This window comes from Mustela nigripes, chromosome 6 (assembly GCF_022355385.1).
Source record: "Mustela nigripes isolate SB6536 chromosome 6, MUSNIG.SB6536, whole genome shotgun sequence".
In the NCBI taxonomy this organism is placed as follows: Eukaryota; Metazoa; Chordata; class Mammalia; order Carnivora; family Mustelidae; genus Mustela; species Mustela nigripes.
The window spans coordinates 126,653,349-126,667,687 of NC_081562.1; the positions used below are offsets into that span (position 1 = coordinate 126,653,349).

General features: G+C 36.7%; 1 protein-coding gene across 1 annotated transcript in view; it reads left to right on the forward strand.

Annotated features, from left to right (window-relative positions):
- The window catches only part of C6H10orf67 (chromosome 6 C10orf67 homolog), a 189,713-nt gene that overhangs the window by 122,913 nt on the left and 52,461 nt on the right, over positions 1 to 14,339 (forward strand). The window contains exons 15-16 of the mRNA XM_059404561.1: positions 13,289 to 13,348; positions 13,996 to 14,175. Coding sequence (XP_059260544.1) covers positions 13,289 to 13,348; positions 13,996 to 14,175 — 240 coding nt within the window. The remainder of the gene's footprint in view (positions 1 to 13,288; positions 13,349 to 13,995; positions 14,176 to 14,339) is intronic.

Consider the following 14,339-nt stretch of genomic DNA (forward strand, 5'->3'; position numbering starts at 1 on the left):
AGAAACAAAAAATACTATGGATTGGTCATTGTTATATGCCTCCCACTCTCCTTTTTTGGAAGGAGAGGATCTCTAGAGGTGAGAAACAAAAAATACTATGGATTGGTCATTGTTATATGCCTCCCACTCTCCTTTTTTGGAAGGAGAGGATCTCTAGAGGTTATCCTATGTCCCACTATGGTGTGTTGACTGTGGGGGTTGGATAATCATCTCTTTAGTTCCTGCATCTTCAGGTCAAGATAGACTGTTCTCAAGGAGGGTTAGCTGCACCTGGACCAGATTTAGACAATGAGCTCTTGGCTTCATGCTGACACTGTAATGGAATGGGATTTTTGGAGGCTTGGGTGATTATGAGTGTGTTTTGCATATGGGTAAAAGTGTAAAATGTATGAGCCAGAAGGCAGATAAATGTAGAAAAAGCATTTGAGAGAGTCCAATATACATTTGTGATAAAACTCTTAGTGAGAAGCTCTTGGGTGGTGCGGTTGGTTAATTGTCCCATTCTTGATCTCCGTCCAGGACTTGATATCAGGATCGTGAGTTCAGGCACCATGTTGGGCTAGACATTGGTTGCGGACCCAACTTAAGAAAAAAAAAGAAAAAAAATATCTCAGTGAGATAGGAATAGAGCTTATAATGAGTATCTATAAAACATTTTAAACTACTGTCATGTTTCATGGGAAAAGGCTGAAGGCTAACGCCAGAAATGAGAGAAGAATTTCTGCTCTTCTGAGTGTTATATACAACTAATGAATCTTTGAACGCTACATCAAAACCTAATGATGTACTACATGTTGGCTAACTGAACATAAAAAAAAATTATTTCTTCTCTTATCATTTCCATTCAACATTGTATTTTAGATCTCAACCAGTTTAATAATGTAAGAAAAAGAAATAAATGGTATCCAGATTAGAAAGGAAGAAGTAGAACTATTTTTACTACCGGATGACTTGATTGTCTATATAGGAAATCCTAAAGAATCTACAAAAAAGCCACTAGAATTAATAAGTGAACTTATCAAGGTCACAAAGATTAAGATACAAAAACAGTGTTTGTATACAAGCAATAAACAATGAAAAATGAAAATGTTTAAAAACACCACTATAATAGCATAAAAATATGAAATGCTTATGGATAAATTTGACAAAATCTGTACAAAACCATACAAACACTCCTGAGAGAAATTAAAGACTTAAATAGAAGGAGAAACATAGCATGTTCATTATTTAGAAGATATAAACTCCCAGTTATCTCCAAAATTATTTATAGATTCAGCACAATCCCAGTTAAAATCATAGCAGGCTTGTTTTTTGAACCAGCAACCTCCTCTAAAATTTATATGGAAATTCATGGACCTTCCATAGCTGAAATAATTTTGAAAAAGAACAAAGCTGAAGGACTCACACAACCTGCTTTCAAGACTTATTCTAGAGGCATAATAGTCAAGGTACAATGATGTTGGTGTAAGGATAAACATATACATTGGTGGAATGGAATAGAGACCCCAGAAATAAACCTAGTGGAACATATATGGCAAATTGATTTCTGACAAAGGTACCGAGTCAATTTAAGCAGGGAAGGATGATCTTTTCAAAAAAGGGTACTGGAACTCTTGGATAGTTATAAACCAAAAATGAATCTCAACTCTCACCTCACATCTCATGTAAAATTTAACTCACATGGACCATAAACCTAAATGTAATAGCTAAAACCACAGGATTTCTAGAATAAGGTGCAGAAGGGGATTTTGTATATGGGAAAAATGTAAAATGTTGGAGCGAGAAAGCAGATAGGTTTAGGAAAAACACATGAGAAACTCCAATATATATTTATGATGAAAACTCTCAGCACACTGGGAATAGACAGAGTTAAGGGGAAGTCTCGGTACAATTTTTTAAGTACCTAAAGCAGATTGAAACATAAAACATATCAAATATATGAGATACAGCTAAAGCCGTGCTGAGAAGGAAATATTGTTCCAAATGCTTACAAGAGAGAAGAGGAAGGTCTCAAATCAATAATCGAAGTTTCTACCTCAAGAAATTAGAAACAGAAGAGCAAAATAAACCCAAATCAACCAGAAAGGAAGGGAATAATAACAATTTTAGCAGAAATAAATGGAATCGAAAATAGGAAAACAACAGAGGAAATCAACAAAAATCTGTCTTTTGAAAATAAAACAATAAAATTGATAAACCTCTAGCATGACTAATAAATATGGAAAGAGATGGGTAAAACATACAAATCTCCAATTTTAAGAATAAAATAAGATACCACTATAGAACTTGTCATCTTTAAAAGAATAATGGATTCTTTGGAAAATTGGAAAGGATGAAATTGGAAAGGACGGATACCCAACTTTTGTATCGACATAGACAGGACTGGAGGAGATTATGCTGAGTGAAATAAATCAAGCAGAGAGAGTCAATTATCATATGGTTTCACTTACTTGTGGAGCATAAGGAATAACAAAGGAGACATTGGGTGAAGGAGAAAAGTGAGTTGGGGGAAATCAGAGGGGGAAAGGAACCATGAGAGACTGTGGACTCTGAGGAACAAACTGAGGGTTTTGGAGGGGAGAGGGGAGAGGGTTGGGAAGGCCTGATGGTGGGTATTATGAAGGAGGGCACGTATTGCATGGACCCCTGGGTGTAGTGCATAAACAATCTTGGAACACTGAAAAAATAAAAGAAAAAGAAAAAAGAATAATTGGGAAAACTACAAACAACTTTATGCTCATGAATTTCACAACTCAAAAAAAAAAAATGGAGCAATTCCTCAAAAACCAGTAACTACCAAAATTCAATCAAGATGAAATAGCATCTTGGGGCGCCTGGGTGGCTCAGTGGATTAGGCCGCTGCCTTCGGCTCAGGTCATGATCTCAGGGTCCTGGGATCGAGTCCCGCATCGGGCTCTCTGCTCAGCAGGGAGCCTGCTTCCCTCTCTCTCTCTGGCTGCCTCTCTGTCTACTTGTGATTTCTCTCTGTCAAATAAATAAATCTTAAAAAAAAAAAAAAAAGATGAAATAGCATCTTAAAAGTCATTAAACCATAAAAAATGAATTTGTAATTTATAAGCTCCTGAAAAATGAATTTGCAGAATGTCTGGATAGTTTCACTAGAGAATCTTACCAGACATTAAAGAATTAACACATTTTACACAATACATTTCAGAAAGTTAGAAGAGGGACAATCACTTTCCAGTGCATTATATGAGGCTAGTATTACCATGATACCAAAACCGTACAAAGACAGAAGGCAAAAAAGAAAACTAGAGCAATATCCTGCGTGAATTTAGGTGCAAAAATGCTCAAAAAATATTAACAAATTGAGACCTGCTATGTATAAAAATTATATATTATGACCAACTGGGATTTATTCATGATATGAAAGTCTAGTTCAACTTTTAAAAATAAATCAATAAAATTCATAAGAACAGGCTAATAAAGACAAGCACAGAATCATATCAATTAATGGAGAAAAACCATTTGAAAAAAATCCAACACCCATTTATGAAAAAAAACTCAGCAATCTAGGAAAGGAAAGGAACTTCCTCAAATTGATGGAAAGCATGTGCCAAAAAAAATTCTTTATCCTACATCAGACTCGAAAGACCGAATATTTTCCTTCTAAAAATCAACTGCCTTTCTGTGTGTTAGGAATGAACATATGAAAACAAAACTTAAAAGTACAGTGTGATTTGTGCTTGCTCCAAAGGAAACATAAATAGATATAAAGTTTACCAAACATGTTTAGGTTCTTTATGTTGGTAATTACAAAATGCTAATGAAAGAAATCAAAGACTCAAGTAAATGACATACTGTGTTCATGGATTGGACAACCCAACGTAGTATAGATGTCAGTTCTCCCCCAAACTGAGTTCTAGTTTAATGCCTTCTATCAAAATCCCAGCTAAGTGTTTTTGCTGACATAAACAGTTTTATTCTAAAGATAAAGCCTTAGAATACCTAAAACGATCTTGAAAAAGAAGAATAAATTACAAGGATTCACTTTATCTGATGTTAAGTTTTCTTATATAGCTATAGTAATCAAAGAACTATGGTATTTGTAGAGGTCTAGACCCATGAATGGAGCAGAACAGTGAACCCAGAAGTAGATCCACACAAATATGTTCAACTGATTTTTTTTGACATAAATGTAGAAGCAGTCTACTGGTGGAGGGATAGCCTTTTTCAACATTTGATGGAGGAGTAATTGGACATCTGTAGCCTCCAAAAATGGACCTCATGTAAACATTGTATCTACCACAAAGAATAATTCAAAATGGATCATAGACTTAAATGAAAAATATAAACCATAAACATGGGGGGGGACGAAGAAAAAATCTTTGGGATCTAAAGTTAAGCAAAGAGTTCTTAGTCTTGATATCAAAAGCACAACTCATAGAAGGAAAGATTGATAGCTTGGACTCTGTCCTATATTAATATACACAGGCTGCTATGACAAAATAATATAGATCATGTGGCTTAAGCAACAAGCATTTATTTCTCTCAGTTCTGGAGGCTGGGAAGTTCAAGATCAAGAGCCAGCAGATTTGAACTGTTTAGTGAGAGCCTGCTTCCTGGATTACGGACAGACATTTTCTCCCAGTGTACTCGCTTGACCTTTCTTCAGTGGTACATGTAAAGTGTTCAGTAAGTGGGGAAGGAGGAGGTGACCGAGAGAGCAAGAGTTAGAGCCGTCTAGCTCTCTGTCTCCCTCTTCTTATAAGGGAATCAATCCCATCATGGGGGTGTAATACTCTTATGATCTAATCTAAATTTAATTACTTCCCCCAGGCTCCACTTTCTAATACCATCACATTGAGGATTCCTCATATGAATTTTGCAGGGACACAAAGATTCAGTCCATAAGACACCTCATCAAAATTAAAAGCTTTTCTCCATGAAAGCACCATGAAGCAGGTGAAAGACAAGTTACAGACTTAGAGGAAAGATTTGCAAACCACATATCTCACAAAAGACTAACCACCAAGGTAAATAAAGACCTCTCAAAACTCAACAATAGAAAAAAAAAATCCGACTAGAAAAAGATCAAAGGACATGACCAGACATTTTATTGAAGTGGCACATAAGAAAATGTTCAATATTATGAATCATAGGGGAAATACAAAATATAACAACTCTGACATATCACTATAGACCTATCAGACAGTTTTTAAAATTTTTAAAAAGTGGTGACAACACTAAAACCTGGCAAGAGGGAGAGAAACTGGATAACTAGGAAAGCAGTTTGATGGTTTCTTTAAAAACTAACCATGCAATTACAATATAACCCAGCAATTGCACTCTTAGACATTTTCCCAGAGAAATCAAAACACAAACCAAAATAACTGCACCCAAATGTTCAAAATAGTTTTATTCACAATAGTCAAAACCAGAAAGCAACCTATGTATCCTTAAACGTGTGGAGGGTTAAACTGTGGGGTACCCATACTCAGAATACTGTTGAGCAACAAAAAGGAATGAACTAATGGTACAGCACCTACTTGGGACAAATCTCAGAGGCATTATGCAGAATGAAACAAGTGATTCCAAAAGGCTATACATCATTTGATTCATTTCTAGAACACTCTTTTAAAAATTCCAGTATATTTAACATAGAGTGTTACAGGTGTACAATACAGTTATATAACACTTTTGAGAGGATAACATTTTAGAAATGGAGAACAAATTAGTGGTTTCCAGGGTTGGGGATGAGGAGAGGGGCACAGTAAGGGAGGTGGGGTGTTACAAAAGGGCAGCAGATCAGGGCAAAGATGCTATATGTTCACTGTGGTGGTGGACAGACAATCCTACACAACTGCTATGACTGACACATACAAATGCATACTAGGGAAATCTCAGTAAGATTGATGGGTTGTATCAATGTCCATATCCTGGTCATGATAGTGCACTACAGTTTTGTAAGATGTTAACATTAGGGAAAGAAGGTAAAGAGTATTATACACTCTTGCTGCATTCTCGTGTTCATTGCATGAGAATTGTAAGTATTTCAAAGTAAAATTCCATTTTAAAATTGAGGGTTTTTTTTTAAGATTTTTATTTATTTATTTGACAGAGAGAAATCACAAGTAGATGGAGAGGCAGGCAGAGAGAGAAAGAGAGGGAAGCAGGCTCCCTGCTGAGCAGAGAGCCCGATGCGGTACTCGATCCCAGGACCCTGAGATCATGACCTGAGCCAAAGGCAGCAGCTTAACCCACTGAGCCACCCAGGCGCCAAAAAAAATTGAGGGTTTTTTTAAAAAATTATTATTACTAGTGAGAAAGCGCAGAGAAACTAGGTAACTAGAGAGGTTCTTCAAAACTAAACATACATTACAGAAATTGTGTCTTGGATGCCAGTCTTTTGCCAGATATATGTTTTTAAATATTTTCTCCCCAGTTATGGCTTTTCTGTCCATTTGCTTAACAGTATGTTTTGGTGGAAAAATATTTTTTTTTCTTAAAGTCTAATTTATCAGTTATTTTCCTTTATGGATATTGCTTTATGTATGGTTAGAAACCTTGCCAACCCTAAAGTCAAGAAGATATTCTTGTATGTTTTCTTCTTAAAAAAAAAAAAAAAAACCCAAGACACCTCATCTTTAGATGTATGATCTATGTATATTTTTAAAGATGTATTTATTTATTTGAGACAGAGAAAAAGAGAGAGAGCAAGTGTGGGGAGGGGCAGAGAGAGAGGGAAAGAGACTTCTCAAGCCGACTCCCACTGAGCATGGAGCCAGAAGCAGGGCTCCATCCCTGGACCCTGAGATCATGACCTGAGCCTAAATCAAGAGCCAGCACCTTAACCAACTGAGCCACCCAGGCAACCCAGGTGTATGAACTATATTAAATCAATTTTTGTGGAAGGTGTGGCATAAGGGTCAAATTTCATACTTTTTCCCAGTTAGATATCCACTTGTTCCATCAATATTTATTGAAAACTTTTTTCCTCCATTGGATTGATTGCTCTGGAAACTTTGTTGAAAATTAGCCAGATATATTCTGGGGCTCTCTATTCTGTTGTAATGATTTGTTGATCCTTAAGCTAGTACTACACTATGTTACACTATGTTAATTTCTGTGGCTTTATAATAGGTCTTGAAAACAAGTAACAGTAAGTCCTCTGCCTTTGTTCTTTTTCAGTCATTTCAAAAATTCTAAATTCCCTGTATTTTCGTACCCATTTTAGAAAAAACTTGTCCACTTAAAAAAAAATAAGTGTGTCTTATGATTTGGATTCTGGTATATATTTACAGATAAATTCAAGGAGAATTACAAGCAGAAGGGATGTGGGGTTTAATTCTAGGACCCCAAGATCATGACATATGAACATCTACTAGACTGAATTATCCTACCCACGAGCATAGTACACATCTCTATTGAGGTTTTTCTTTGTTTTTGTTACCAGTATGTTGTCCTCTTCCATGTAGATGTTTTTGCACATCTTTTGTTAAATTTATTCCCAAGTATTTAATCATTTTTTAAAATATATTATTTATTTATTCATTTGACAGAGATCACAAGTAGGCAGAGAGGCAGGCAGAAAGAGAGGAGGAAGCAGGCTCCCCTCTGAGCAGACAGCCCAACACGGGGCTCAATCCCAGGACGCTGGGATCAAGACCCAAACCAAAGGCAGAGACCCCAACCCACTGAGCCACCCAGGGACCCGTATTTTATCATTTTTGATGCTATTTGAAATAGAGCTGTTTTTAGGTTTTATTTCCAATTGTTTGGTACTGGTATATAAAAATACAATCGATTTTATAATTTTTTAAAATTAGCCAATTAGGGATGCCTGGATGGCTCAGTCAGTTAAGCATCTGGCTCTAGATCTCAGCTAAGGTCTTGATCTCAGGGTTATGAGTTCAAGCCCTGTGCTGGGCTCCATGTTGGGCGTGGAGCCTACTTAAGAAAAAAATCAGGTAATTAACTTGGATTCAAACTGCAAGCTCTGTCTCACATGCAATAACTTTGCATTCTCCAACCTTGTTAGATTCACTTAATAGTTTCAATAATAATTTCATAAATTTCTTCAAATGTAAAGAATCTGTAGATTATTGATATGTAAACAATCAGGTCTTCTGTAAATAGAGACAGTTTTACTTTGTTTCTGATCTTTGTACCTCATTTCTTTTTAGTGCTTTTTTTTTCAGGATTTTATTTATCTGAGAGAGAGAAAGAGCATGAGTTGTGGGGAGGGGCAGAGAAAGAGGGACAAGCAGAAGGGATGTGGGGTTTAATTCTAGGACCCCGAGATCATGACCCGAGCCAAAGGCAGACGCTTAACTGATCTAGCCACCCAGACACCCTCTTTAATGTTTTATAACTATGTTTAGGACTTGCAATATAGTGTTATGTAACAGTGGTGAGAAGAAGCGTTCTTGCCTCTTTCCTAGACTTAGAGGGGGCAAACTTTAGTATGTCATCATTAAGTATGATTTGGCTCTAAGTTTCTCATAGCAGTCCTCTGTCAGGTTGAGGAAGTTTCCTTTTATTCGTAGTTTTCTGAGAGCGTCTTTCATGAACGGCTGTTGAATTTTGTCAAATGCTTTTTTTCCGCAGCTATTGAAATGACAATATTTTTTCCTCTTTATCCTGTAATCTGGTGAAATACTTTGGTTTGTGAATGTTGAAGCAGTTTTGCATTCTTGAGATAAAACCCTCTTTGTTATGACCTTTCCTACATTTTATACAGTGCCGCATTCAATTTGTTAGTAGTATGTTGAGGACTTTTGAATCTATGTTCATAAGGGACATTGATCCCTAAATGTTCTTTCTTTGGGTATATGTCTGTTTTTTGGGTTTTGGTGTTATACTGGCTTCATAAAATGACTTGAGAAATATGTCTTCTCCATCTTCTGAAAACAATTTTAGTGGTGTTAGTAAAAAGATTTCTGTTACTTCTTTCGTAAATGTTTGAAGACTTCACCATTGAAACTCTCTGAGCCTAGAGTTTTCTTTATGCAAAAGTTTTTTTTTAAGATTTTATTTATTTATTTGACAAACAGAGATCACAAGTAGGCAGAGAGGCAGGCGGGGGGTGGGAGAGGAAGCAGGCTCCCTGCTGAGCAGAGAGCCTGATGCAGGGCTTGATCCCAGGACCCTGAGACCATGACCTGAGCTGAAGGCAGAGGCTCTAACCCACTGAGTCACCCAGGTGCCCCTATGCAAAAGTTTTTGATAGTGGATTTATTTTCTTTAATAGCTATAGAGCTATTCACATTTTCTATGTCATTTTGTTTTGTTGTATTATTCAATCTATCCATTTAATTGTTGGTATGAGGTTATAACATTCTCATATTATCCCTCTAGTATCTATAGGATCTGAAATAATGAATCCTCTTTTATTCCTGATATTAGTAAATTATGTTCTTGATCAGTCTAGTGGGGTTTTTTTTGTTTTGTTTTGTTTTAAAGATTTTATTTATTTATTTGACAGACAGAGATCGCAAGTAGGCAGAGAGGCAGGCACAGAGACAGGAGGAAGCAAGCTCCCTACTGAGCAGAGAGCCTGATGCAGGGCTCAATCCCAGGACCCCAGGATCATGACCTGAGCCGAAGGCAGAGGCTTATCCCACTAAGCCACCCAGGTGCCCCTCTAGTTGGGGTTTTGCTGATTTTTTCAAGAAATCGTTTTGGCTCTATTTTCTCTATTTTTTTTCTTTTTTATTTCATTGATATCTGCCCTGATTTTTGTCCTTTTCTCCCCTCTATTTACTTTTGTTTACTTTGCTCTTTCTCTCTCTCTCTCTCTTTTTTTTTTTTTTTTTTAACCTTCTTAGGGTGGAACTTGAGGTCATTTATCTCAGGCCTTTCATTATTTTTAATTGAGCATTTAAAACTATTAATCTCCCTCTGAGCAGCATCCTACACATTTTGGTATCCTCGCTGAGCAGAGAGCCTAATGTGGGGCTCGATCCCAGGGCCCTGAGATCATGACCTGAGCCAAAGGCAGAGGCTTTAACCCACTGAGCCATCCAGGCGCCCCCACACCCATGTGTTTTAAAGCTCTGTTAATAGATGCATTTGCATTTATAAGTATTATGTCTTCCCATGAATTGACCCTTTAATCATTATAAAATGTCCCTCTTTATCTCTAGTAATTCTGATCCCGAAATGTGCTATACATGTTATGTATAAATGTAGCACCTCCAATCTTCTTATGTTTGCATTGCATTTTTTTCTAATACATGTATGTATTTTCAACCTCTCTGTATATTTATACTTAAAGTGCTTATGTTATAGACCGTGAATAATTGGGTCTTGCTGTTTTATACATTCTTCCTATTTCTGCATTTTATCTAGTCTGTTCACTTTATCAACACTCTGTTATTATCGATAGGGTTAGATTTAGGTCTGCCATTTTTTAATTTGTTTTCTATATGTCCCCTCTGGGTTTTTCATTGTTCTTTCCTCTATTCTCTCTCTCTCTCTTTGTTTTCTTTTTTTTGGCTGTCCTTTTACTATATTTTAGAATTCCAATATATTTTATTATCTTTTTAAAAAGATTTTATTTATTTATTTGAGAGAGAGTGAGAGAGAGAGAAGGAGCAGGGGGAGGAGTGGAAGAAGAGGGAGAAGCAGACTCCCACTGAGCAGGGAGCCTGATCTGGGGCTTGATCCCAGGACTCTGGGATCATGACCTGAGCCAAAGACAGATGCTCACTGAATAAGCCACCCAGGTGCCCCCAATTTATTTATTATTATTTTGGCTTCTTGTCTATATTTTCGTGGTTGCTTTAGCAATTATAATTTATATCCTTAACTTTTTGTAGTTTACTTAATTTTGGCAGTTTCACTTGAAATATAGAAACATTAAAATATATATGTTTGTTTATATAGATTTATTTCTTCATTCTTCAAATTAAAGTTTTTTTATTTACATCAATATTACATTTTTTTGCTTTAAGCATTTATATGTATTTGAAAGAAATTAAGACAATATAGTCTTACATCTTGACCATTTCTGATGCTCTACATTCCTTCCTAAAGTTGGGAAGTTCTCCCTGGGATCATTTTTCTTCAGTCTGAGTAGCTTCCTTTAATGTTTCTTATAGGTCAGAACTGCTAGGGATGCAACCCTTCTGTTTTTCCTTTATCTGAGAGTAGCTTTCAGATACTTCAATCTTGAAAATTATTATTCTGTTGGTACAGAATTCCGAGTTAACAGTGTTTGTTTTTCTTTTATTCTTACAGCACTTTTCAGAGACCTCATTCCACTATTTTTGAGCTACCATCTCAGCATCAGTCTGTGTTAATAGTCTTTTTGCACAAGAATAGATCAGCAACATAAAATTGTATTTTGAGTATTTTTGGATTTTACAGGCATTATGAACATTGGGTGTTATTTCTTAAAAATCAGCCAATTAAGGATGCCTGGGTGGCTCAGTTGGTTAAGCATCTGGCCCTGGATCTCAGGGCCAGATTATATTATATTATATATATATATATATATATATATATATGATATGAGTTCAAGCCCTGCATTGGGCTCTATGTTGGACATGGAGCCTACTTAAAAAAAAAAAAAAAATCAGGTAATTAATTTGGATTCAGACTGCAAGCCCTGCCTCCCATGCCGTGGATGGCAGCTCAAATCTTAATTCAATCTTTGAGCTTTATTTTCACGGCCAAGCATGATTTAGCCATCTGCCAGAGATTTGGGAAAAATTTGCACACAAAGTTGGGGGCTCTGCAGTCTGGCTTTCCTTGGGACTTCCTTGCCTTGGGACTTTCACTGGCAATGATTGCCCTGAACTCTGTCTTCAGCAACCCTGAAAGGCTGCAGGTTTTCCATCATAGTTTTAGACAGGCTTGGCACTACTATTAAGTTAAAAGCCATTGTCTTCAGTTAATTTTATTTTACATAGATTTTTTCTGGAGTTTGTAGTTGTTATCGGTGGGAAGGTTGGTTTCATAGGAGCTACTCAACCATGACCAGAAACATGACTCCCCTCAAATTATGACTTCATACAATAAATATTTGTCACACCATACCCCCTCAACACTTAAAATTATTCATTGGTGTTCCATTGCATTTAAAGTAAAATAGAAGCTTTGCACTTCTCCTTGATGTTAACAGACCCATCAGTTACTATCTCCCCAGTCTTCAAAATTCCATGAGGTGAGGCAGACCTGCTTTCTATTGAATTCTGCTCTATCTGTAGATGAGACATATTTTTGAAAATAGTTATTCCAGTGAGATTAATGATTAGAGGTGTATCTCATCATTGTTTAATTGCATAAGATTAGCCGGAATTAGAATCCCTGGCATTAGTTATAGATTCACGTGATAAAAAAAAAGCTTGATAATATTGAAGCATGCATTAATAATATATTTTTTGCTTCGCGCAACAAGATGGATGGACCTTAAGGAAATGATACAAAGTGAAGTGAGTCAGAGGAAGACGAATACCGTATAATCTCACTTACATGTGGAATGTAAAAAAATGAAAACATGAACTTAGAGAGAATGAATTGGTGGTTTCCAAAGATAGGATGGAAAGTGGATGAAATAGGTGAAGCTGGTCAAAAGGTACAAATTTCCAGCTATAAAATAGATAAGTCACAGGAATGTAATGTACAACATGATGACCATAGTTAGTAATATCTTATTATACATTTGAAAGTTGCTAAGAGAGTAAATCTCCAAAGTTTCTATCACAAGAAAAAATTATAACTGTGTGGTAGTGGATATTAGCTAGATTCATTGTGGCCATCATTTTATAGTATATACAAATTTTGAATTATTATGTTATAGACCTGAAACTAATATAATAGTCTATATTGGTTATATCTCAATTTTATATATATATGATAAAAAGCCTTTTATGCCTGGAAACTAGAACTGATTCTTTAAATCAAAATTTCATCATTACATTATTGAATTCTGGATATTGAATTATCTGAAATTATTCTAAAACTTGTATAAGACCGGGTATTTATAGCTATCATAATAATACATGGAACAAATTATTACCATTAAAGCAAACAATCTATGTTTCTCTATAATCTCTATTATGCTTAAAGCAATGAACAAATGCTAATGACTTTGAACATTTACAGTTTTCTTTTTGTTCACTTCTTTTAAGTGCCTTTTCTGGGTACAAATTACTTTTCTAATTCATATGCACCATTATAACTTATGTTCTCATAATAGTGTTAGCAGTTAAGTGGTATACCATTCTATTCTTTCATTGCTCGAGGAAGTTTTATAGAAAATTCTTTTTAATTAATCTTTGCAAATGATAACAAATGATATGCACCTTCAATTTCATAGATTAATAAACAGAAGGAGGACATGGAAGCGAGGAAGAAGTTGGGCAGTATAGGCAGCAAGGTTTGCATTTAAATTTAAATTCTTTTATCTTCTTTTATTCTATGTGAGCCTTATTTTGACATCTGGGTTGAAGAAGGCATACATACCCTACTGAGAATTTTCACTTTCCAAGATCTGAGTTTGAAGGAGAACATGCTTTAAAGTGTGGATGGGAGCCCAGCAGCCTGATGGCTGAGCTCAATGAGAGGGGTATAAGCCAACAAGAACGCACACCTGGCTGAAGGAATGGGAAATGCGTCCTGGTACACGGAGCCATAGGTTCATGCCCTATCTCTTCAGATTCCTGTCCCTTCGCTCCCACCTTCAATTCTCCTAGCTTTATACAAATAAGATACAGACCTCAAGCTGTCCCATTACCCTACTCCTCAACACTCCTACCTTTCCAGGTGCTTCCAGAAAACACTGATCTGTTGGTACGTTTTTCTTGGTGCAGTGGCATCAGCGGGAGGACAGGAAAAACAGACCCAGCCTGCACACTGTATCAGGCCAAAAGGGAGTGTGGGACTGGGAAAAGGACCAGACCCATGCTCTTTGGGACTGAAAATTTCACCCTGCAATGCCAGTTCGTGGGAGGAAAAGAAAGGGAGGGACACAAATCTGAAGAACGAAGTGAGAATCAACCAAGCCATTTCTTTTTTGTGTGCCAGAGCCTGAAATTACTCAAGGGGAAAGAGACTTCCCTGTCTCCGTGGCCCTCACAGCCCAGGATTCCATCCAGAGCCAGAGCCGGTTCAAGACCACACTCACCCTCCATCAGTACATCAGTGACTATGAAGACCAAGAAAGTTAAGACTCCAAAGAAATCTGCAAAGGAAGAGCAGCCTTTGGTAAGAATGGCTTCTGTGACCACACCTGCGTCCACACAGGGGCCACTCACTGTCCTCTTAACACTGTTGCAAGCTCACGTCCCCCATGAGCAAGGCTGATGGTCTCCTGCACTGGATGCCCCCTACTACTCTGGGCGGGGGTGTGTGGCTACTCTTTCTACATG